Source organism: Erpetoichthys calabaricus, chromosome 12, assembly GCF_900747795.2.
Source record: "Erpetoichthys calabaricus chromosome 12, fErpCal1.3, whole genome shotgun sequence".
NCBI classification, from domain to species: domain Eukaryota; kingdom Metazoa; phylum Chordata; class Cladistia; order Polypteriformes; family Polypteridae; genus Erpetoichthys; species Erpetoichthys calabaricus.
In genome coordinates this window covers 59949463-59974210 of record NC_041405.2, presented here as the reverse complement: position 1 = coordinate 59974210, position 24748 = coordinate 59949463, and the positions used below count along the sequence as shown (strand labels likewise).

General features: G+C 40.2%; 2 protein-coding genes across 5 annotated transcripts in view; one reads left to right on the top strand and one right to left on the bottom strand.

Moving 5' to 3' along the window:
• Positions 1-24748, bottom strand: part of LOC114663090 (kelch-like protein 4) — a 638922-nt gene that overhangs the window by 470134 nt on the left and 144040 nt on the right. The gene's annotated exons all lie outside the window — the stretch shown is intronic.
• On the top strand, positions 3171-11252 carry LOC127529939 (uncharacterized). Its single transcript, XM_051935333.1, has 2 exons — positions 3171-5109; positions 10669-11252. Exons 1-2 carry the CDS (start codon positions 4257-4259, stop codon positions 10707-10709), a joined length of 894 nt encoding a protein of 297 aa, XP_051791293.1. The 5' UTR covers positions 3171-4256; the 3' UTR covers positions 10710-11252.

Here is a 24748-nt window from a genome sequence, read left to right as displayed (position 1 = left end):
GAAACTGTCTTTCTTGTGGACACAGGAGCCACGCGCTCCACTTTGTCGCTGAAGGAGGTCCCTGCCTCAACAGATACAGTAACAGTGCTTACTGCCTCGGGACAGCCTCATATTTTGCTGGTCTCAAAACCTCTGCAAGTACAGCTCAGCACTGACAGTTCATCATTGACTCGTCGCTTTCTGTTAAATCATTTGTGCCCTGTGAATCTGCTGGGAAGGGATCTTATGACTAAATTGTCAGTCTCAATTTCTTTAACTGAACAAGGATTTTATTGCTCCATTCCTAAGCTCCTATGCCAAACTACACACCCCAAGCCCTCTTTTGCAGCCTGGACCCTAAACATCTCCCCACACACCATTCTCCTTAAAGCCCTACACTCTTTTCCTTCATGTCTTTTTCCCCACTTGCAGGTCCCCAACACCCTCCACTGTACTGCCCAGTACTTCCCTGCTGAAGTGGACACACCTTGGTTAGAATCTTTTCTCTCTTCGGGTACTAGCAAAGAGACCCTCCATATTCCTTGCATTTTTTTTCTCATCCACCAAAGCCGCTGCTTCAGTTCACCTCACATATTCACAAAGCATTTTCTATTTAGGAGGTTCGGTTCCCCATGTTTCCTTAGCCAAATCTAGCACTGTTTGCTGGGTCGAAATTGGGGAATGGGTGGAACAATGTTTCAATAGGACGAACTGGCTGCACGTTGCTCCGGGTATTTTTGATACTTCAGATCATTTGATAACTAAAGTTTTACTTCTGATAATTCAATTCATTACTTCATAATTCTTTTACATTATGCCATCCCACCCTCTCCACATTTTCATTACAGACTACATATCCCTCTTGGCTTTCCTCACTTCCCGATGCACTGTGGTCCCAGGGGAAAAATGATTATGGAAGGATAGCACACTGTGAGCCACTGGTGATTTACCCAAAATCCTCCTTCCGCCTGCATCGCGCCCAGTATCCTCTGTCTCCTGAAGCAGAGCCCGGGATCTCCGCCGTACATTCCGATCTCGTAAAACGGGGAGCAATTATCCCAATTAAATACTCTCCAGTGAACTCTCCCATTTTACCTGTTAAAAAGGCTGACGGTTCATGGCAATTAGTCCAAGATCTTCGACAAGTTAATTCTGCAATTTTTCCCAGGGCACCTATTGTTCCTAATCCTTCCATTATTCTTTCTACAATACCCCCGTCCGCCCGTTATTTCTCTGTTATTGACCTTACTAACGCTTTCTTTTCTATTCCTGTGCACCCCGACTCTCAATTCTGGTTTGCCTTTACTTTCCAAAACCACCGTTGGACATGGACCGTTATGCCTCAGGGATATACAGAGGCTCCTTGCGTGTATGGTCAAGCACTTGCTCAAAATCTAGAAGGATTCTGGCCAGATCAAGATAGTATATTGATACAGTATGTGGATGATATAATGGTGTGTAGTACTATGGAAGAAGCTTGTGCACATGATACTCAGAAATTGCTATTGTTTTAGCGGAAAATGGCCATAAAGTGTCGAAAGCAAAACTGCAGTTAGTCCAAACTACCGTTAAATATTTGGGTCATGACATCACGTGTGGTACCAGAGCTCTGTCAAAGGACCGCATAACCACCATTCAAAACCTTCCAAGACTGGTCACAAAACAACAGGTTAAGTCAGGATATTCTCTGTGGCCGCATAGCTTTTGATGGGAATGTTTTCTTGTTGTGGAGTTGTGCTGTATGATTTCCCGAAGTGGATTATCCTTGATTTGTCGCTGGAACTTGGATCGCCACGGAAATTAGTGTTTCCTTTATTGCCCCTGAACCCGGTTCCGCCACAGACTTTTTCATGATCTGGAAACTAGCGCGTATAAAACTACGGTAAGATGAATTCCTAATTTATAAGTAGTACCAGCTTGCAGCCTAAGAAGTTGTTTGATTGTAATTTTTTCAGAAAGAGCACAGCCTTTACAAAATCTAGCTAACACTGCTGAACTTCTTCTTTCTGGCTGCATACAGTGGAATAAGCAGGCTGAGAAGGCTCTATGTGATTTAAAAAGTGCACTACTCTCTGCGCCAGCATTAGGACTCCCTGACTATTCTCGTCCATTCACTCTGTTCATGGATGAAAAGGGGGGATATATGAATGCAGTACTAACACAGCTCCATGGAGAAAAACAAAGGCCAATAGCCTATTTTTCGAAAAAATTGGATCCAGTGGCTGCGGGACTTCCAACCTGTCTCAGAGCAGTAGCAGCCACAACAGAGGCCGTGCTAGCCAGTACAGATATAGTGCTCATGAGCCCCCTAGCGGTAAAAGTGCCTCACGCCGTACACTCCATTTTAGTACAGGCTAAAACCTCACATCTCACTACTGCTAGGGCATTACACTATCAAAATGTACTCTGTACGTTGTCAAACATTACCATAGAAAGGTGCTCCACCTTAAATCCAGCTACTCTTCTTCCAACTGAAGAGGAAGGGGAGCCCCACAACTGTCATGATGAAATAACTAAGGTTATAAAACCTAGACCAGACCTACAGGAAACACCCTTAGGAACAGGGGAGATAATTTTTGTGGATGGATGTTCCTTACGATTGGAAAATGGAACACCTTCAACCAGCTATGCAGTGGTCAAAGGTGGTCACCTGCTGGAAGCAAACCGAATTTCTTCAAGTTTAAGCGTGCAGGCAGCTGAGTTGATAGCTCTCACCTGAGCTTATCAGTTGTCAGAGGGAAAAATTGTAACTATCTATACTGATTCTAGATATGCTTTTGGAGTCTGCCATGATCATGGGGCATTATGGAAACTCAGGAGATTCAAGACCAGTACTGGCAAGCCCATTCAGCATCAAAAACTAATAGAATCCCTCCTAGAAGCAATAACCAAGCCATCAAAATTGGCTATAATTAAATGCCAAGCCCATACTGGAAAACAAGATCCCATTAGTAAAGGAAACGAACTGGCCTTCAAATGGACTTCATTGAATTAACACCATCAAAGGGGTACCGATACTGTTTAGTAATTGTTGACGTGTTCTCCCGATGGGTGGAAGCTTTCCCTTCCAAACATGCAGATGCCAAAACTGTGGCAAAAGCTTTGATAAAGGAAATCATTCCAAGATGGGGAATACCACAGAAACTGCAGACTAATATGGCAGTCATTCTGTGAATACTGTAATTAATGAATTGACTACTTGGCTCCAGATAAATGTACATCAGTATTGCAAATACCATCCTCAAAGTGGGGGTATAGTAGAGAGATGCAATGGTACCTTGAAATCTAAATTGGCTAAAATCTGTGAGCAAACAAATTTAACTTGGCCTGATGCTCTAGCCCTGGCCTTGATGGGATTAAGGGGAAGAACACATCGGCAGTTAGGGCTGTCGCCATTCGAAATTCTGACCGGATGGCCCATGCCAGTCGGCATGGTCATAGGTAATGTTAATCTGCATACTGTGGACAATGATCTTCTTTCCAGTCTTACAGGTCTCCAAGCTTCTCTGAAGGAAGTCCACGAGCAGGTTAATCAGGCCTGGAGAACTAGTGCTCCATCAAAGGACTCCCCGATTCCATTGGGAACCTGGATTCTGGTTAGAGATACTCGAAGGAAACATTGGCACCAACCTCGGTGGAGAGGACCGTTCCAAGTTCTGCTGTCGACACCACACGCTGTTAAAGTTGAGGGACTGCCTGCCTGGATTCACGCCTCACATTGCAAAAGATGGCACCCTTGATTGATTGTTCTACTATGTCTTTACTTTCCCTTGTCGACTGCCCTGGTCACCTTGACTTTCCCTTTAGGAATCACCACATCAGTTCAGGTTGATTTCTGTTCTATTATCAACTGTGGGACTAGTCGACAAGTCCAGTGGACCTGGTCTGACAAATATGTGTGTGTAACTGTTACAAACTCTGGATTCAGAAGTAACTGTGACGAGTGGAAATGGGTTTTTGCTAATACTGGAACTGATGACTGGGGTTATCAACCCTATAAGGCCCAAAAGTATGGTCTGAAATATCGGTTTTCTATTATAAAAGGACATGCCCCTCATGAATGTGCTGAAAACCATTGTAACCCCTTGATCATTACTCTGAAGAACCCCTCTTTACATGATTCAGGAACCTATATCTTAGGGGCGTATGTATCTGGAACAGATCCTCTAGGGAGATTTCAAATTAAGGTTGAAAACCCTGTTACTAACATCTCTCATTTCCCCACACACACACCCATCTCCCCTACCCCTGGTCCAGACCCGCCCCCTGTCAAGGTCATGAATATTTCCACCCTTTCTTCCACTTTCTCGATTGAAACTGGGTATGACGATCAGAACCGTTGGCTACAATGGGTATTGTATTCGGCTAGACAAGTAAATCAATCTGATTGTTATGCATGTGCTACTGCTAGGCCACATTTGGCCACTGTCACTTTTCCCCTTTCTAACATATCTGATCCTACTGGCCTTCCTTGCCTACTTGCCCTTTTTATATCTTCCTCTATTCCAACCGACTCTAATTGCATTATACTTTCCCTTCTCTTTCCCCCCACTCTTCATATGACTCCCCTGATGTTCCAGCCTCATGAAGGTAATTATACCTGTTTTTTTAGAAACCTCACTTCCTCCCGTGGCACTAATGTTGGTAATATCCCGTCCCCGTTCTGTTTCCAAACTTTTCAGGTTAATTCTTCCTTTTTAGCTTCCAAATTATCAACTTTTCTGATTACTCAGAATACTCCACGAGCCGATATTTGGTGGATGTGCCGTAGGTCTAAATTGCTTGACATTCTTCTGCCTGACTGGACTGGCACTTGTACTTTAATACAACTTGTTATGCCTTTCCGACTTCTCCCTTTAACTGCCTCCCGTGTGTTGACCAATTCTGGCCGACGTCGTCGACCCCGTTCTGTGGACCCTTCCCAGTTTTCCCTACATGGCCCTGGGGTGTATTTTGATTCCATTGATGTCCCTCGTGGAGTTCCTGATAAGTTCAAGGCAAGGGACCAAGTTGCTGCCGGATTTGAGTCTATTTTTCCTCAGGTTACTATAAACAAAAATGTAGATTGGATTAATTACCTATATTACAATCAACAACGATTCTTAAATTTTACTAAAGAAGCTGTTGAAGGTAGAGGTGGGCGGTATGACCAAAATTCTATATCACGGTATTTTTCTAAATTCTGCCGGTTTCACGGCAGACGGTATTTTTTTTCCCCATGCATGAGTGGATGTTAACCACATTTTCCACTGCAATTACTGCAGTAGACTGGCTAAGAATAACCTATTAGACTGTTATGAGAATTGTACATCGTACAAAAAGACATTTTAATGTGCACACAAGTATTAATCCAGGTTTGCATGGCCCCATAAAGTGATAGTTTTCAAGGGGGTGGCACTAAAGAGAAGGAATAGATACTCCAGCAGCAAAAAATATTAAATTAAAGAGTAATAAAAAATGCAGGTAAAAAACAGACAATAACTTGAATAATGTTCAACGTTTACCCCCTCTGGTGGAACTGAAGAGTCGCATAGTTTGGGGGAGGAATGATCTTCTCAGTCTGTCAGTGGAGCAGGACAGTGACAGCAGTCTGTCGCTGAAACTGCTCCTTTGTCTGGAGATGACACTGTTTAATGGATGTAGTGGATTCTCCATAATTGATAGGAGCCTGCTGAGTGCCCGTTGCTCTGCTACGGATGTCAAACCGTCCAGCTCTATGCCAACAATAGAGCCTGCCTTCCTCACCAGTTTGTCCAGGCGTGAGGCATCCTTCTTCTTAATGCTGCCTCCCCAGCACACCACTGCGTAGAAGAAGGCACTCGCCACAACCATCTGATAGAACATCTGCAGCATCTTACTGCAGATGTTGAAGGATGCCAGTCTTCTAAGGAAGTACAGGCGGCTCTGTCCTTTCTTGCACAGAGAATCAGTATTGGCAGTCCAGTCCAATTTATCGTCCAGCTGCACTCCCAGGTATTTATAGGTCTGCACCCTCTGCACACAGTCACCTCTGATGATCACGGGGTCCATGAGGGGCCTGGGTCTCCTAAAATCCACCACCAGTTCCTGGGTTTTGCTGGTGTTCAGTTGTAGGTGGTTTAAGTCGCACCATTTAACAAAGTCCTTGATGAGGTTTCTATACTCCTCCTCCTGCCCACTCCTGATGCAGCCCACGATAGCAGTGTCGTCAGCAAACTTTTGCACGTGGCAGGACTCCGAGTTATATTGGAAGTCCGATGTATATAGGCTGAACAGGACCGGAGAAAGTACAGTCCCCTGCGGTGCTCCTGTGTTGCTGACCACAATGTCAGATCTGCAATTCCCGAGACGCACATACTGAGGTCTGTTTGTAAGATAGTCCACGATCCATGCCACCAGGTATGAATCTACTCCCATCTCTGTCAGCTTGTCCCTAAGGAGCAGAGGTTGGATGGTGTTGAAGGCGCTAGAGAAGTCCAGAAACATAATTCTTACAGTGCCACTGCCTCTGTCCAAGTGGGAGAGGGATCGATGTAGCATAAAGATGATGGCATCTTCCGCTCCCACCTTCTCCTGGTATGCGAACTGCAGAGGGTCGAGGGCGTGTTGGACCTGTGGCCTCAGGTGGTGAAGCAGCAGCCGCTCCATGGTCTTCATCACATGTGATGTTAGAGCGACAGGCCGGAAGTCATTCAGCTCACCAGGACGTGATACCTTTGGGACTGGGGTGATGCAAGATGTTTTCCAAAGCCTCGGGACTTTCCCCTGTTCCAGGCTCAGGTTGAAGATGCGCTGTAGAGGACCCCCCAGCTCTGATGCACAGAACTTCAGCAGTCGTGGCGATACTCCATCTGGACCTGCTGCTTTGCTGGCACGAAGTTTCCTCAGCTCTCTGCTCACTTGCGCTGCTGTAATTGTGGGTGGGGATGTCTCTCCTATGTTGGTATCAGCAGAAGGATGTGTAGAGAGTGCAGTACTCCGAGGTGAGAGTGGGTTAGGGTGGTCAAACCTGTTAAAGAAGATGTTCATTTGGTTTGCTCTCTTCACGTCTCTCTCGATGGTGGTACCCCGCTTCGAGCTGCAGCCAGTGATGATCTTCATCCCATCCCACACTTCCTTCATGCTGTTGTTCTGCAACTTCTGCTCCAGCTTTCTTCTGTACTGCTCTTTCGCCGCCCTGAGCTGGACTCGGAGTTCCTTCTGCACGCGCTTGAGCTCATGCTGATCACCGTCTTTAAAGGCCCTTTTCTTCTGGTTCAAAAGGCCCTTGATGTCACTTGTAATCCATGGCTTGTTGTTAGCATAGCAGCGTACAGTTCTTACTGGAACTACAGTGTCCATACAGAAGTTGATGTAGTCAGTAGTGCAGTCAACAACCTCCTCAATGTTCTCACTATGTGATCCCTGAATCACATTGCATGACAGATGCAGTCAAAATATAGAACCTTTAATTGAACAAATTTTGCAAAAGCTTAAACTATGATTTTGACAACATATTTTCAACCATCCAAAGAGACATTTAGACTTAGTAAAATATCCAGAGGTGTTTGTCAAAAGTTGGATTGCACTGAATACGTCTTAGAAAAGGAATAAATAGTAAATATTTTTTGTAAACCAACTACACTTTCTGTTAATGTTAACAATCTCTGTCCACTGACACGTTTAAGTGACTTTTTAAACAATTTTACCATCATTAAACTGCATAATATTTAAACTAATAAATAATAACAATAAAATACATAATAGTATTACTGATAGCTGCACCATTACTTCAAGGCTTCAAGCCCAGGTGCATTACACAGTATTCACCAAATTAAAATGAAATAAAACAAGTGCAACTTGGTGATGACATCTTACCAACTGTACCATCATTTAGGCAAAGTGCATTAACACTAGAATTACCAGAGCCTACGAAAAAACTCGTAAATCCGTCCCATCTTAAATCGCGTCTTAAATCCGTTTGCACATCTCCGCCAGAGTCTTTTGCCATCTAAATGTGCTGATAAACAAAAGCTACTAGCAGCCAGCTATTCCATCCCCCCACCGACTTAGAATTAACTTCTCCTAGCTCATGCCTTGCCTTGATTTGATTATCTGGGATTGAAGTGGAGTTTTAGAGTGGAAATAATTCTAGCGTTATTTGGAATACACGCATTTCACGTGTGTTCCGTTTCTAGAGTAGTCTGTGCAAACACATTTTTAAAACAGAAATGGTTTTCATATTCTAATAGTAAATGACAAAATGTAGGCATTAACTATATAACGTATGAAGCCTGAAGTCCATATATCAAAGAAACACTTTCACAAAAGGTACAAATAAGAGAACACGTGCGCTTTTAAAAAAAGCCGCGTTAGCATGCCACATTCACACTCTTACTACAACTGCTGCGGTGGCGTAATGGTATCAGTTCCTGACTGGGAATCAGAGGGTGGCGAGTTTGATCCCGCACGGCTCCACTTCAAGAAATGAACTGCTCTTATTCTTACAATTTTAGGATAACAACATAAATTTGATTTCAGTCTGTAACAGCTGGTGTAACTTATGATACTGGTAAAGGTTAGCTTTTTTTTTTTTTTTTTTAATTCACTTTTCATTCTCGCAGTCGCATTCAGAATCAATCCATACAACCCCATCTGACATAAAGACGCGCTATAGGTCTGCAGTGTACCACGATGCATACTACCGCCCCCAAACCTCCTCCCCCCCACCCCCAAAAGGGTTCTGACACACAAACGCTGGCGAAGCTGCCTTCTTCGTATCTCACCGTCACTTGAAATCAGCAGTTCTTAGCATTGCACCACGCAAGCTGTCGTATCAACCACCAACTGTAACTTGCTTTCTTTATTCTTCGGTTATAGTCTTGAATAAAAGTGCACTTTTATTTATGTGAAACCAGCTGTGTCAGATGGGGTTGTATGGATTGATTCTGAATGCGACTGCGAGAATGAAAAGTGAATTAAAAAAAAAAAAAAAAGCTAACCTTTACCAGTATCATAAGTTACACCGGCTGTTACAGACTGAAATCAAATTTATGTTGTTATTCTAAAATTGTAAGAATAAGAGCAGTTCATTTCTCAAAGTTGAGCCGTGCGGGATCGAACTCGCCACCCTCTGATTCCCAGTCAGGAACTGATACCATTACGCCACCGCGGCGGTTGTGGTAAGACTGCCAATGTGGCATGCTAACGCGGCTTTTTTTAAAAGCACACGTGTTCTCTTATTTGAACCTTTTGTGAAAGTGTTTCTTTGATATATGGACTTCAGGCTTCATACGTTATATAGTTTATGCCTACATTTTGTCATTTACTATTAGAATATGAAAAACGTTTCTGTTTTAAAAATGTGTTTGCACAGACTACTCTAGAAACGGATCACACATGAAATGCGTGTATTCCAAATAACGCTAGAATTATTTCCACTCTAAAACTCCACTTCAATCCCAGATAATCAAATCAAGGCAAGGCATGAGCTAGGAGAAGTTCATTCTAAGTCGGTGGGGGGATGGAATAGCTGGCTGCTAGTAGCTTTTGTTTATCAGCACATTTAGATGGCAAAAGACTCTGGTGGAGATGTGCAAATGGATTTAAGACGCGATTTAAGGTGGGACGGATTTACGAGTTTTTTCGTAGGCTCTGGTAATTGTAGTGTTAATATGGACCTTGCTTCAAGCTAAGCTATATACATAAATAATAAAAACTTCAACTTGCATTTATAATGCTGTTTGTGATATAGCCCTATGGAAGCGCATTAGGGCCACTGTGAAGAAAAAAAAGTATGGACACGGAAGAAAAAAACAAACTATATGTCGAGAATAAATTCAACATGTTGACTATGTCAAGATTAAAGTCGACATTTCCACTTTATTCTCATAGTTTATTTTATAATTAAAGTAGAATGTTGTAAACTAAACTTCATCCTAAAATCAATGTTTAATTTACTAGATTTTCTCAAAACCCGTCACAAGTTAATGCAGCACATCAAATACTTTGTGTTAAGTGTTCCCCGACCCAGTCGTTAATCACTATGCTTCTTAAACTGACTTCCTCCGTACGAAGAGCAGGCGCTTGCAGCAATCACCGCACAGATAAACGTCTTTGTGAAATTAAAACTAGTTATTAACTTAGCCGACGGAGTGTTCAGAACTTTAAAAATATCTTCGTTATACATGTTTAATTATGCCATCCATTCAGAGTTGCGCCCATCTCTGAACGAGTCGCCAGCATATCGCAGAATCAATACAAGCAAAACATACACTAGCAAGTACAAAAACAAGTACAACTTGGCTTGCAGTGTTATCCAGTAGTATAGAAACAGTATTTACACATCTGACCTTTTAAAACCGAAGTATCGCCAGGAAACGGACATGATTCCTTTTTTTTCGGCAAAAGTTCTTCTGTGTCATTATGTTCAACTTTATCGTCAGCTTATTTTCGGAATGCTCTCTGTGCATTTTCACCGTGCGGCATACCTATGCTACCGCCCACTATATGGTGGTGTAGCAGTGAAAAAGAGCCCTAGTGCAACAAATCTGTGTTTAGCGGTGTAGCAGTGAAAAAGGTCCCCACTTGAACAGTTTCCCGCTGCGCCACGTTCCGAACGTCGTTTAGGCAATTTAAACCGGTGTTGCGGTATAAGAAAAATCCATATCATAAAAAAAATAAAAAACAGTTTTCGGTATGAACCGGTATACCGCCCAGCACTAGTTGAAGGTATCCATGAGCAACTTGATAAAACATCCCTTATGACCTAGCAAAATTGATTGACATTAGATATGCTCCTGGCTGAGAAAGGAGGCGTTTGTGCTATGTTTGGTGATGCATGCTGCACCTGTATCCCTAATAATACAGCTCCCTATGGATCAATCACCCGTGCTTTAGCAGATTTGACTGCTCTCTCTAATGAACTAGCTACTAATTCTGGCATTTCTAATCCTTGTGACCAATGGTTTATGTCCACTTTTGGGTCCTGGGGCCAATGGCTTAAGTCAGTTTTCATTTCTCTTACAGTTGCTTTTATCGTTCTCCTGCTTGTAGCTTGCTGTATTGTTCCCTTGATAAGATACATTGTATCCAAGCATTTTACTGCCTCTATGGCAAAGGCTTACTTATTACATGAAGAAAAAATGCTTCAGATCACCACAGCCACCCCACACTCCTCCGCCCGCTCCACTCCATCCCCCTCTCCTACCCTTTCCCTCTCAACTCTCTTCTGATCAAGTATTTTTTGTTTGCTCAAAAGGGGGGAATGTGAAAGATGAATGTTCTCTTCGTTCCCTTGTACTAATCCATGTCTGAGAAGTTAAGCAGAAGTAAGCTTTAAAAGCATGCTTTGATGAGCAAACAGAAAAATATTTGTTCAAGGGACTCAAGGTCTAAGCATTCCACACATGAGTCTGCCTTATCACGTTTTCCTCTATTTACATCTGAACACCATAACAAAAGGGCCAAGAAATCACGTTGCATAAGGGGCGTTGAACTTGTGGTGAAGATAGAAGAAGGAGCTCTGGGGTCTGAGATAATACTTGGCTCAAGGATTGTGTAAAATAAAAGTGTCGACTGTTGCATTCCATAATGATATTAAATCATGCGTTCTAGGGGTATAAAACTTTGCCCCCACCCGACAGACGGGGTTCAGAAGAGCCCTGACGCTGTCAAGTAATATTGATTGCCTGCTTTCTGAAACTCTGCTCACTGTGACACTGAAGAATAAAGCTGCTATATAACCACACCTGCTGTCTTGTCTGAGTCTTCGTCCACACTTCCAGCTTCAGTGGTTTGTCGGCCTGAGGAAGGAAGTTGGATATTGTTGTTGTTGACACTGTGTTGATTGTATAACTTTGTAGTTGGCTTAAAAAATTCTGTTATTTACCCTTGTAACCATTTTTCCAAAGCATAAATGCAATGCAAGTACTGGAGATACATCAAAGAAAAGATCACAATTGAAAATAAAATAGAAATAACAAAGGGATTGGAAAGAGGTGAAATGCCATGGGTCATTGGAAAAGTGTTAAGCTACAGTTGGTCAGAACAATTTTAAAGGATAAAGATTCTCTGTTTTTCTCATCTGTACAGTAACTTATGTAGTTACTTTTATTAGCACTATATTATAATTTACTGCATTGTTATGTTTAAGGTGTTTAGAAGTGTTTCCTAAGTGTTTAATATGCATAGAAAGGTAAAATATATACTATATAGTATGAGAAACGTTTGACTAAATAAGAACCATATGTACCTGTTGCATCTTACCTTCAAATCTGACTTAAAGACAAACTTGGAAACACTCTTTGTGTGTAAACCGGGGACTGTCTGTATTTCCAAAATAAAACAGCAAAAACCTGAACAGTGTCCTACTGCGTCACTATAATAAGTAATGATAATTATGGATGATAATTTAGAATTAACCATGTAAAAATGAGAAGTATAACATAATCTATTTAAATACAATATACATATATAAAAAATAGAAGCAGCCCTAGCATTGACCCCTGTAAAATGCCACTCTTAATATCAACCAATTCTAATAGTCTTCCTTGCACCATAAACCTCTACCCTTGTGTCTTAACCTGGTTTGTCCCCATCTACACACCACACCCTGAACTCCCACTTCTTTTAGTTTGATACCCAACCTCTCTGTGGTATCTTATCAAATGCTTTCTGAAACTCAAGATACATAATATCATATGCTCCACTTTGATCATATTATTTTGTTGCTATCTTATAGAATTCCATTATGCTGGTAAAGCACAATCTCCCTCTTCTAAACCCATGAGGACTGCAGTAAAACTCTTGTTCATGCCGTATGTTGCTCAATATTTTCCTTTAGAATCCTTTCCATTAATTTACCTGTGATGCATATTAAGCTTATTGGCCTATAGTGGCTTGAATCTGCCCGATCACTCTTTTTATATAACTGGATAATATTTGCCATTTTTCCAGTCTTTCAGAACTTCCCTTGTGCTCAGTGACTTACTAATAATATGCGTCAAGGGTTTATGTTAGCACTTGCTAAACTCCTTATGAACTTGAGGTTAAATATTATCTGGTCGTGGTGATTTGTTTGATTTTGGCCTATTTAATCTAAGCAGTATTTCTTCTACAATTTCCAAATCACTACATACCTCTTTAGTAGTCCCTTTTACCACTGGGAGTTTATATACAGTACTTCCTCACAAGACCTTTAAGGCATCTATCTACTATTTCACTGTTTGTATTTTTTAATTATCCTTTACTACTCCCGATGCACTTCACCTCCTCCTTGACTGTTCTTTTACTACTAAAATACTGAAAGAATCTCTTTGTGCCATCTTTCACCTTACCTGCAATTCTCCTTTCTAACTGCCTTTTAGCTTCCCTAATATTCTTCCTTGATGGCTGCCATCATGTTCTCATATATCCCAGGATTCATATAGGAGTTATTAGTCTTATACACTGTATGCAGCTGTTTTTTTTTTCCTTTGCAGTTTCTTTTTCAATTCTTTATTAACCCATTGCAGAGTTTTTTTTAAATTTTCTACTAATTATAAATTTAGGTATGTACCTGTCCTGCATTATATGTAAAAACATTTTTCACTGCTCCTCAACTGTCTCCACACTTAAAAGTTTTTCCCAGTCCATCCTCCTTAGACTTTGCCATATCTGTTCAAAATATGCCCTATCAAACTTGTTTTAGTCTTTGCATCAATGCACTTTCAACAATTCTGAAAATTGTATTATACTGTGGTCACTTGACCCTAGTGGTTCAATCACCTCTACACCTTCGTCTACCATACTTATTACAAAATACTACGTATAGACAGGCTTCCTCTCACATGTGTTAAAAAAAACAGTCACTGTTTGGACTATATTTTCACTATATTTTGTTCAAGACAAAACAACAGATGAACTTAATATTTGCATGGACAGTTAAGATCAAAGGCAATCTGTTTTCCTAAATCACAATACCATTTGTTTGAACTGACCAGCAATTCAGGAGATTCCTCAAGCTATTGATTACTTTAAAACCTGAGATCTGAGACAAGTTGATAAATTGGTTTACAGCCTGGGAAAAGAAGACATACCAGTAGTACTAAGCAACATCAAAACATTTTATTGTTTGGGAAAACGGAACAGTGAATTCATTCATCATATTGACAGCCAGCCAATCAGAATATCTAATAATCACATCTTGCAAAACCCACCAGTAGAATTTTATAATAAATATGCCTTGTCTGAAGAGCGATATCAGAAGCAGACAAAGACATCAGAAGAAGAAAACAGAGCGATGTCAGAAGAGAACAGAGCAACGTCAACGTACAGCCACTTCCATCTTATCATCAGAAAAGCATCTAATGAACAACTAAGATGAGCCCCATCTTAGTTAGGACATGTGGCTTTGCCTGGACAATTATAGGGAAAGAGGTCTTATTTTAGGAATGTGTTATAGACCACTCAATTCAGACAGTAATTTCAACACACATCTTTTTAGTAATATCAAAAAGGCAAGTTTACAGGGAGATATTATAGTCATGGGGGACTTTAATTATCCAAATATTAACTTGGATAACCTTGCAGATGGAGGAGCACAAGAGCAGGAATTTTTAGAAGTAATCAGTGACTGTTTTTTAACACAGTATGTTAAAGCACCAACACGGGGTGAAGCCTGTCTGGATTTAGTATTTTGTACTAATCAAGATAGAATTGAGCTTGTAGAGGTGATTGAACCACTAGGGTCAAGTGACCATAATGTAATACAATTCTCAGCATTTTGTAAGAGTGTAGATGCAAAGACTAAAATTGTTAAGTTGAACTTTGGTAGGGCTAATTTTGACCAGATGTGACAATGTCTAAGTAGGATACACTGGGATAAGCTTTTAAGTGTGGAGACAGTCGAGGAGCAGTGAAACAGGTTTAAAAATGTTTTACATGTAATTCAGGACAGATACTGTACATACCTAAATTTGGAATTAATAGGAAATAAAAAAAAACTCCACGGTGGATTAATAAAAATTTTAAAAAAAAGTTGCAAAGGAAAAAACTGCTTTATAAGGCATACAGTATAAGACTAATAACTGCAAAGTGAATCGTAGAGCGTATGAGAACATGAGGGCAACCATTAAGAAGGATATCAGGGAGACTAAAAGACAGTTGGAGAGGAATATAGCAGATAAGGCAAAAGACGACCCTAAGAGATTCTTTCAGTATTTTAGTAGTAAAAGAATAGTCAAGGAGGAGGTGAAATGCATCAGAAATAGATAAGGGGAATTAAAAGATACAGACAATGAAATAGCGGATGCCCAAACTTACATTTTTCTGAGGTTCACAAGTGAGCAAGTGGATTACCTCCCAGACGTAAACGTGACTACTAAGGAGGTACTGAGGGATTTGGAAATTGTAGAGGGGGAAGTGTTGCTCAGATTAAATAAGATGAAATCAAACAAATCACCAAGACCAGATAATATTTATCCTCAAGTTCTTAAGGAAGTTAGTGAGTACATATATAAACCCTTGACACATATTTTTAGGAAATCATTGCGCACTGGAGAGATTCCGAAGGAATGGAAAATGGCAAATATCACTCCATTATATAAAAAAGGTGACAGGGCAGAGCCAAGCAACTATAGGCCAGTAAGCTTAACATGCATCACAGGAAAATTAATGGAAGGAATTATTAAGGATAAGATTGAGCAACACCTGGCAAGGACAGGAGTTATTCTGAACAGTCAGCATGGGTTCAGAAGAGGGAGTTCGTGTTTTACTAACATGCTGGAATTCTATTATTAGGCAACAAAAAGATACGATCAAAGTGGAGCATATGATATTATTTATCTTGACTTTCAGAAAGCATTTGATAAGGTGCCACATGAGAGGTTGGGCATCAAATTAAAAGAAGTGAGAGTTCAGGGTGATGTTTTTAGATGGGTGCAGAATTGGCTCAGACACAGGAAGCAGAGGGTGATGGTGCGAGGAACCTCATCAGAACTGGCTGATATTAAGAGTGGTGTTCCACAGGGGTCAGTGCTAGGGCCGCTTCTATTTTTAATATATATATAAATGATTTAGATAGGAATAAGTAAGAAGCTGGTTAAGTTTGCAGATGATACCAAAATAGGTGGATTAGCAGATAATTTGGAATCCGTTATATCATTACAGAAGGACTTGGATAGCATACAGGCTTGGGCAGATTTGTGGCAGATGAAATTTAATGTCAGTAAATGTTAAGTATTACACATAGGAAGTAAAAATGTTAAGTTTAAATACACAATGGGCGGTTGGAAAATCGAGAGTACACCTTATGAGAAGGATTTAGGAGTCATAGTAGACTCTAAGCTATCGACTTCCCGACAGTGTTCAGAAGCCATTAAGAAGGCTAACAGAATATTAGGGTATATAGCACGATGTGTGGAGTACAAGTCCAAGGAGGTTATGCTCAACCTTTATAATGCACTGGTGAGGCCTCATCTTGAGTACTGTGTGCAGTTTTGGTCTCCAGGCTTCAAAAAGGGCAGTGCTAGAAAAGGTCCAGAGAAGAGCAAATAAGCTGATTTCAGGGCTACAGAGGTTGAATTATGAGGAGTTTATACAGTTTAAGCAAAAGAAGATTAAGAGGTGACATGATTGAAGTGTTTAAAATTATGAAGGGAATCAGTACAGTGGATCGAGACTGTTATTTTAAATGAGTTCATCAAGAACATGGGGACACAGTTGGAAACTTGTTAAGGGTAAATTTCACACAAATATTAGGAAGTTTTTCTTTACACAAAGAACGATAGACACTTGGAATAAGCTACCAAGTAGTGTGGTAGACAGAAAGACGTTAGGGACTTTCAAAACTTGACTTGATGTTTTTTTGGAAGAAATAAGTGGATAGGACTGGGGAGCTTTGTTGGGCTGAATGGCCTGTTCTCGTCTAGAGTGTTCTAATGTTCTAACTACGAGTGCTATATCACAAGCCGTCTGTGACATTCATCCTTGTTATCTTTAACTTTTCGGAAGCTTTTTCTAAAGACTATATATATTTAGACTTTACTATCAGTCCTGTTTTCTATTATTCTTTGTTCTACTGATATTATTATTCATGTAATAAATACCATGCTGCTTTTAACTTTTTATGCTTTGTCTTAAATGTCTAGAGTGATTGAAGTAATACACTAAATTTCTTTGAGCACCTGGAGTAGTGAGGAAGTGCCATATGATCCAAGCTGTGAGGTTTATTGAGCTGAGGATGAAGAGCTCTGTCCAGTAATGAACAGTGTGTTAAAGTAAAACATTCACTGGTTGATAAATGGCCTATAGCCAGGGATGTTGAGTCTTTGTATGTTTGAATATATTCTTGGACACCAAAGGTAATATTTAGGTCTAAGACATATGTAAGACATTGCACATTGTTCAAGCTTATGATAAGTAAGTCTCTTGGAGAAGTAGGGAAAGCAGACTGTGCATGTATTATTCATACAGTACTTGTGTGGGTTAAAGTGCTAGGGAATAACGTGCATGTGTTTAGTTCTTTCATAAGGTACTTTTGTGGTTAGGGTCTTTGTGTATGTGTATTTCTATGTGTGTGTGTGCTAATCTTAAAGTTTAACAGTAAACCAACCCAGTAACGAACTAGACAAGTACACTTACCCTTAAAGAAAATAGGTAAAGTGTAAGTAGAGGGAAATATCACGATAATACACTTACAGAGTGAGATTTCCTCCACTGGGGAATGACCATGTGGTGGTCAAACATCCAAATAAGAGTTTCATTAGTCTTTGAACACATGACAGTAAATCTGAACTGATTATATTGCATTACATTTTTTTCAAAGCCTTAGATTTTTGAAATGGCTTAGGCCATCAGCATGTCATAACTACGTTCAAAATGCCAATCAACACTCATCATTATACACTTTCTGTAGTGTGTCATGTGCACACACCATAAAAAATAAACTGAATAAATGTAAGAAGGCAGTTTGTGGAATGCAAGTGAATAGAAATGAGTCTTTAATCTTGTTTTGAACAGTTCAATTGTAGACGACTCCTTTATGTAATGAGGTAAAGAGTTCCGCAGTCGAGGAGCAGCAGCTGCAAAAGCCCTGGCCCCCTTATTTTTACACTTGGTATGAGGGATAACAAGAGACAACTGACCAGAAGATCTAAGCACTTTGCATGGCTGGTGTAAAACACACAATTCGGATCAATAGGCAGGAGCAAGCCCATGTAAAGATTTGAAAACTAGCAACAAGATTTTAAAATCAATTCAAAAACTGACAGGCAGCCAGTGTAAAGAAGCTAATATTGGAGAAACGGAGTCATACTTTCTTGCCCAAACCAGAAAGCGAGCAGCAGCATTCTGGACCAACTGTAACCAGTGTATCAGGGATTTGCTAATCCCAGAATACAGGTGAGTTGCAGTAATCAAGGCGAGAAAAGATAAAAGTATGAGTAGCTTTCTCAAGATCCCTAGAAGATAAAAAAAGGCTTGATCTTACCTAATAGACGAAGCTGGAAAAAGCAACTCTTGACTACAGAATTAACTTGTTTCTCAAAAGAGAGGTTGCTGACAAAGATAGCACCTAGATTGCGGACTTGAGGTTTACAAAAGACAGAGAAAGAGCCGAGAAATCCAAGATCAATTTGGGCTTTAGCTGATGGACCCACTAAAAGCACCTCCATTTTATTTTGATTCATATCAAGAAAATTATTAGCCATCCAAGATCTTCGTTCAGAAAGACAGTTGTGCAGTTGATTTATTGCAGAGTTGCAGACAGGAATATAAACTTGTGTATCATCAGCATAGCAGTGAAAAGAAATGTTAAATTTCCTAAAAATATCTCCAATAGGGTGAAGGTATATAGAGAACAAAATAGGACCCAAAATGGATCCCTGAGGAACACCACATTTAAGAGGAGCAGTAGACGAAAAAGAGAAATTTAAAGTCACTGAAAAGTGTCTACCAGTTAGATATGACCTGAACCAGTTAAGAGCAGCCCCTTTAAGCCCAACAAGATGTTTAAGCCGCAACAGCAATATCTCATGGTCAATAGTGTCAAAGGCAGCAGTCAAATCCATGAGGACAAGGACTGCAGCACCAACTGAGTCAGTAATAATAGAGATGTCATTGAATACTTTAAGGAGGGCTGTCTCAACACCATGATAACGCCTAAAGCCAGATTGGTAGAGCTCAAATAAATTATTGAAGTTAAGGTGATCAACCAATTGATTGTAAATAATTCTTTTTAATATTTTAGCCAGAAATGGCAATTGGGAAATAGGGCGAAAATTGGCTAAAACTTCAGGATCTAATTCTGCCTTTTTTAGACCGGGACGCACTGCAGCATGTTTAGAAAATGAGGGCACAACCCCCACACTAATAGAATCATTGATAATGGCTAGTAATGATAGGCCCAAAACATCAAAGGCTTCCACTAAGAGGCATGGTGGTACAATATCAAGAGGGCTGGGAGCTGGTTTAAGGGTGTCAATAGTTCTTTTTAGCTGTGAAAGTGAGACAGGATCAAAAGATTCGAATACAATACCATGATTAACAGTAGGAAGTTCATAGTCAGTTGGAACAAAACCACAGCAAATTTTATCAATTTTACTGACAAAGAATGAAAGAAATTGCTCACATGAAAGAACCGTGCTATTTAATCCCATCACTGAATGAGGGTGAATGGCCTCATTAATTGAATTAAAAAAGACCCTAGGATTCTTAGAATGACGGGAAACTAAATCAGCGAAGAAATCATGTTTAGCTTTCTTAACTGCAAACTAGAGAAAAGCCAAGCAAAATGACACCTTTTATTGGCTAACTAAAAATATTACAATATACAAGCTTTCGAGGCAACTCAGGCCCCTTCTTCAGGCAAGATGTAAAGCTGAATAGAGAAGTCCTAAAAATCTGTTTCGAAACAATCAGACTATCTTTTTTTCCAATGCCGTTCCGCAGTTCGAAAGGCGCGGCACAGCGATCGCATAGTTTCATTTAGCCAGGGAGCAGGTGCCTCATGTATAAACAGTGCGTACGCACAGAAATGTTGCGTACGAACGTTTCCACGCTCAAATCGCGATGTATAAAACCTAAACTTGGCATAAAGCCACGCACATTTCCACGGTAACTCATACCTTGGCGTACGCAATTTATCCGCCCGGTTTTGCAGACTGGCGGCACCCCAGCGTCAAAGCAGTGCTACTGTTCCTGTGTGATCACCCTTTCTTTCTTAGATCCACATTCCTGGCGCGGCTTTATAAATATGCTGAAATTAACTGCATATTGTTTATTAGTGTAATGCATCTGATTGTAATTAACCTGTAGCAATATAATGGTCCAGGGAATAGCCATAGTATTCCAAATACCACAACTGCTTTAGCGTAACTCTCACTGCATCTTCTTCTTTCAGCTGCTCTCATTAAGGGTTGCCAAAGCAGATCATCTTTTTCCATATTACTCTCACTGCACCACTCGGAGTGTTTATATCACTGTATCTGAGAGGGAAATCACAGCAGCAGCTGATCGGAAAGAGAATTATTGGTACACAGCATGAAGCAGACGCTGCCTGAGCCACAGCAAAACGCTTTAGAGACTTCCCTGTACGGACTTCGCGGTTTAGAAACAGTTTCATCCCAAGAACTATAAACGCACTAAATCAGTCCATCAAGTGCTCCTTGTAGAACTGTTTGTACTTATAAGTACAATCACCTCACTGTAAACTTGGGATACAGTTATAATATTGCACAACCTGCGGCACTTTATAAAGCGCATATTTACATATGATGACAGTATTCATTTTTAAGATGAAATGCAGCAAAATATGTTGATTATATTATACAGATAAAACTTTAACTTCATTTAAATAATCTGTATTGTTAATAATTAAACATGTGAGGACACGGTGCCGCAGCGCTAGCTAGTTCAGGGATTGTTCCTGCATTGCATTGTATTCTTGCTGGTGCTGACGCGACACTGGAAAGATAGACGGATATAATAATTAAACACGTACTACGAAGATATTTCAATGTTCCTTAAAAGTTTTGAAGAATCGGCGTTCTAAGCTTACAGATGGCTTCACGTCTATTACATAGCTGATTGTGTGGCGATTGGGTTTTTGGAGAAAGAAAAGTAAGGACAGGAATTGGAGGTTAGTACGTTTGTAAGAGACAGTACTGCTGTGATAAATTATTTCATTGAAGGTCGCGCATGGTGCAGCAAGCCTCTTGCGTGAGACATGAACAAGCACTGCGCCACCGTGTTCCCATGTTTAATAACATGCTTTCATTCCTATCATCATGAAAAAGATATCACGTATACATCTCAGTATTTTAATTATTCAGAGAGCTGTAATTTCACGAATGTAATGGATTATGTGTCCTGTCGGAGAAAGAGAAAGCCCGTTTAAAAAGCAGGTAGTGATTCACACACACAGAGCACATAGAAGATCAAATACAGAACAAAGTATTTAACATGCCACTTTAGTTACAATGGGATTTGAGAAACTAGTAAATTAAACGATTTTAAGATGAAGTTTATGATGTTCTACTTTAATGGCAAAATAAACTACGTGATTAAAGTGGAAATTTCGAGATTAAAGTTGGCATTTCGTGCTTTTTTCCCTCTGTGTGCCTTTTTTTTTTTGTCTGTACCCTAATAAGCTTTCATATGACACTCAGACGGTGGGCTACGACTTGCCTTTTCACGGCGACTTTGATATGTGATTTCTTTTTTATTTCGGGCACTGTGGTGTGACTTTGTGAACTTGAGCCTTTGAGTTTCTCCGACACTCTGTCACTCGATCAACTTCCTTTTCTTGATTATACCACTGTTTAAACCAACAAATGGTACATTTTTCCTTTGTCTCCACTTGGTATTCGCTGAAATTCTTATATTTTCTCCCATGCTTTTCCCATTGTCTTTTCACAGAAGGCTATTTAACGATTTGCATATTCAAAGATGCGTAATTCTGGGAGGAGTTGGGGCGGGACAGAAGGTGCGTGCACGTGCGTTACTTTTCACGCTGATCGGGATTTATGTAGTGGAAGAGCGTGAAAGTTTGCATACGTACAGATTCCTGCATCTGGATTTTTCTGTGCGTACGCACATTCCCGCTTTTGTGCTTACGCCATGTTATAGTGTGAGTTCTACGCACGCCGTTATACATGAGGCCCCTGGTCTTCCCTTATTACAGCGTTATCTTGAGTGGAACAATTGAATCTAATACCGTTTTACAAGAAGAATTAAATTCTAAGACAGAATCATCGATACAATCATATTAGACATGCACATCAAGACTAGAGAATATGGTTTTAAAATCGGATATAATAGAAGAATTTAAAAAGTGAGAGCAGCATGAAGCACAATTAGTAGTAGGGACATCTACAGTAATATTCAAATCCATCATTATAGAAAAGTAATCAGTAAAAGAAACATTGCATAAATCAATATCATTAACTGAAATATCACATGTAAGAACGAGATCAAGGGTATGACCGAGAGAGTGAGTTGGCATATTAATATGCTGGATAAAATCAAATGTTTCCAATAGTGATAAAAAGTCATTAACCAAAGGTTTCGATTGACAACAAACGTGAATGTTAAAATCACCAACAATAAATACTTTGTCATGGGAGAAGGTGATATCAGCCAGGAGATCAGAGAATTCAGAAATGAATATATCATTAATTACACGAGGTCTATAAACCACAGCAAACAATAAAGAAGGGGAGCTGCATGCTTCAAAAAGCTGCAGTTTGAAGCTACTAAACGGACCCTTTGTAAGGCTCCGACACAAGACGACGAGTCACATGGGGAGAGTTTAAAAATGAATAACCTGATGGTACCAAGTCAGTAAAACATGAAGAGTCATCATTTACAATCCAGGTCTCAGTGATGAAAAAGAAATCCAGATTATTTGAGATAATAAAGTCTTGGAGAATAAAAGTTTTATTAGACACTGATCTCACGTTCAAGAGAGCAGCCTTGATAGAAGTGGAAGAGCTCATTGCGGGATGAGCACAGATGAGCGTGCGAAGATTAGCAGCGTTTACTCCCCAAGAGCACACGGAGGAAAAGTGATGCCGCTTTGAAATGGAGAAATTAAATCCGGTGTCCAGTGCCCATGAACCAGGGATGGAGTCCTGTGCAGGAAAGGATGGGTCGTAGGCAACTCGCAGGCATCGGGAAACCAAGCTCTGGGACTTGAGTCGGCGTTGTTTAACAGCAATGCCGGCTCTTTTTCCATGTCGGCGCCGGGTGCGTTTGCATCTCCGAGAGGCATTCAACTCACTGATACAGGTGAACACCGGTGTCCAGGTGAAGAAGTCAGCAGATGAATAAAACAAAGGTGGAGGATCACATAATATCCCAACAGGAGATAAAAATTAAGAGGAAAGCAAGCAAGTAAAGAATCACGATCGTAGGACAGTGGTCGTTGAGATAAACTAATACAAAAAAACGAAGATAAAACATAGATTTGCGAGACGAGCAGACGGCCAGCCACACCATCTTGTATATTGAATACAAGTAATTAGCAATTGTTGCTGTTTCTTATCAGTAGATAAGATATTTAACCCAATAATTTGTTGAGTTAGATCCAAATAGCAATTTTAAGTCAACCTTGAATAATGTTTAATCATCTTTATAAGCTTAGCAAACACCACTGCTGGCACTCCAGTAATATGGACTCCTGCATCACTTTATGTGTATTCACAATTTACCTGTTGCTGTAGAAGCTTTCTGTGGCTGATGATTGAAATAGCTGGAGCACTGACAGTTGTGTAAGTTTGTCTATGATCTCCTTTGTTACGTCGAGTGAGGGACTGCGAGTGATTATTAGTGTGGTATTTTTTGGTGATTATTGTCTAATACTTTAAATAAAAAAGACATTTCTTATTCAGCAGCAATGTCAATAACAGTGGGATGAGAGGATACGAAAATGCAGCTATATACAGCATATAATTGATAGTACATAGTCTGGGGAATAAACGTGTGTATGTTTTTGGACATTCCGGTGTCGTGTCTGTCTGTGGCCGGGCTATCTGTTACAATATATACTGTATATATATATATATATATATATATATATATATATATATCTATACTAATAAAAGGCAAAGCCCTCACTGACTCACTGACTGACTGACTGATTCACTCATCACTATTCTCCAACTTCCCGTGTAGGTAGAAGGCTGAAATTTGGCAGGCTCATTCCTTACAGCTTACTTACAAAAGTTAGGCAGGTTTCATTTCGAAATTCTACGCGTAATGGTCATAACTGGAACCTGTTTTTTGTCCATATAGTCTAATGGAGGAGGCGGAGTCACGTATCACGTCATCACGTATTACGCCTCCTACGTAATCACGTGAAGTGAAAACAAGGAAGAGATTTACAGCACGAGTCAAATGCGGGAACGAAGGTAAATGACGTTAATTGTTGAGTGTCTTTTAATACTGTGTAAGCATACATATTAACAGATGTGCAATTAAACGTGTGCATTTACGGGGTGATTTCTCAGGCTTAAAAGCTCGCCTTTTATTAAAAAGGTAAATGCTGTTTTCATTCTGAAGGGCACAAACCACGTTAAGATTTCATGCTGAAGAGTAAGCTCAGCACACAGCTTGGTCATATTACAGCCGGAAGGGTGAACTGACAATATGATATACAAAGAGATCCTTAAGAAATAATTATTGATTCATTTTCCCTCAGTTTAAAAAGGTTTACTTTTCTTCTTAATAAAAATTTTAAAGCAGTACTTCGCCGCTGCCAAGCGCGGGTATTTTGATATGTATCAAAATATATCGCGTCATCACGCCTCCCATGTAAGCACGTGAACTGACC

Bases quoted from the DNA above. Each gene is read 5' to 3' on its own strand.
- LOC127529939 (XM_051935333.1), top strand. From the start codon at position 4,257: ATGAATATTTCCACCCTTTCTTCCACTTTCTCGATTGAAACTGGGTAT. The intron at 5,110-10,668 runs GTAGAGGTGGGC...CACTAGTTGAAG, and splicing joins TACTAAAGAAGCTGTTGAAG to GTATCCATGAGCAACTTGAT.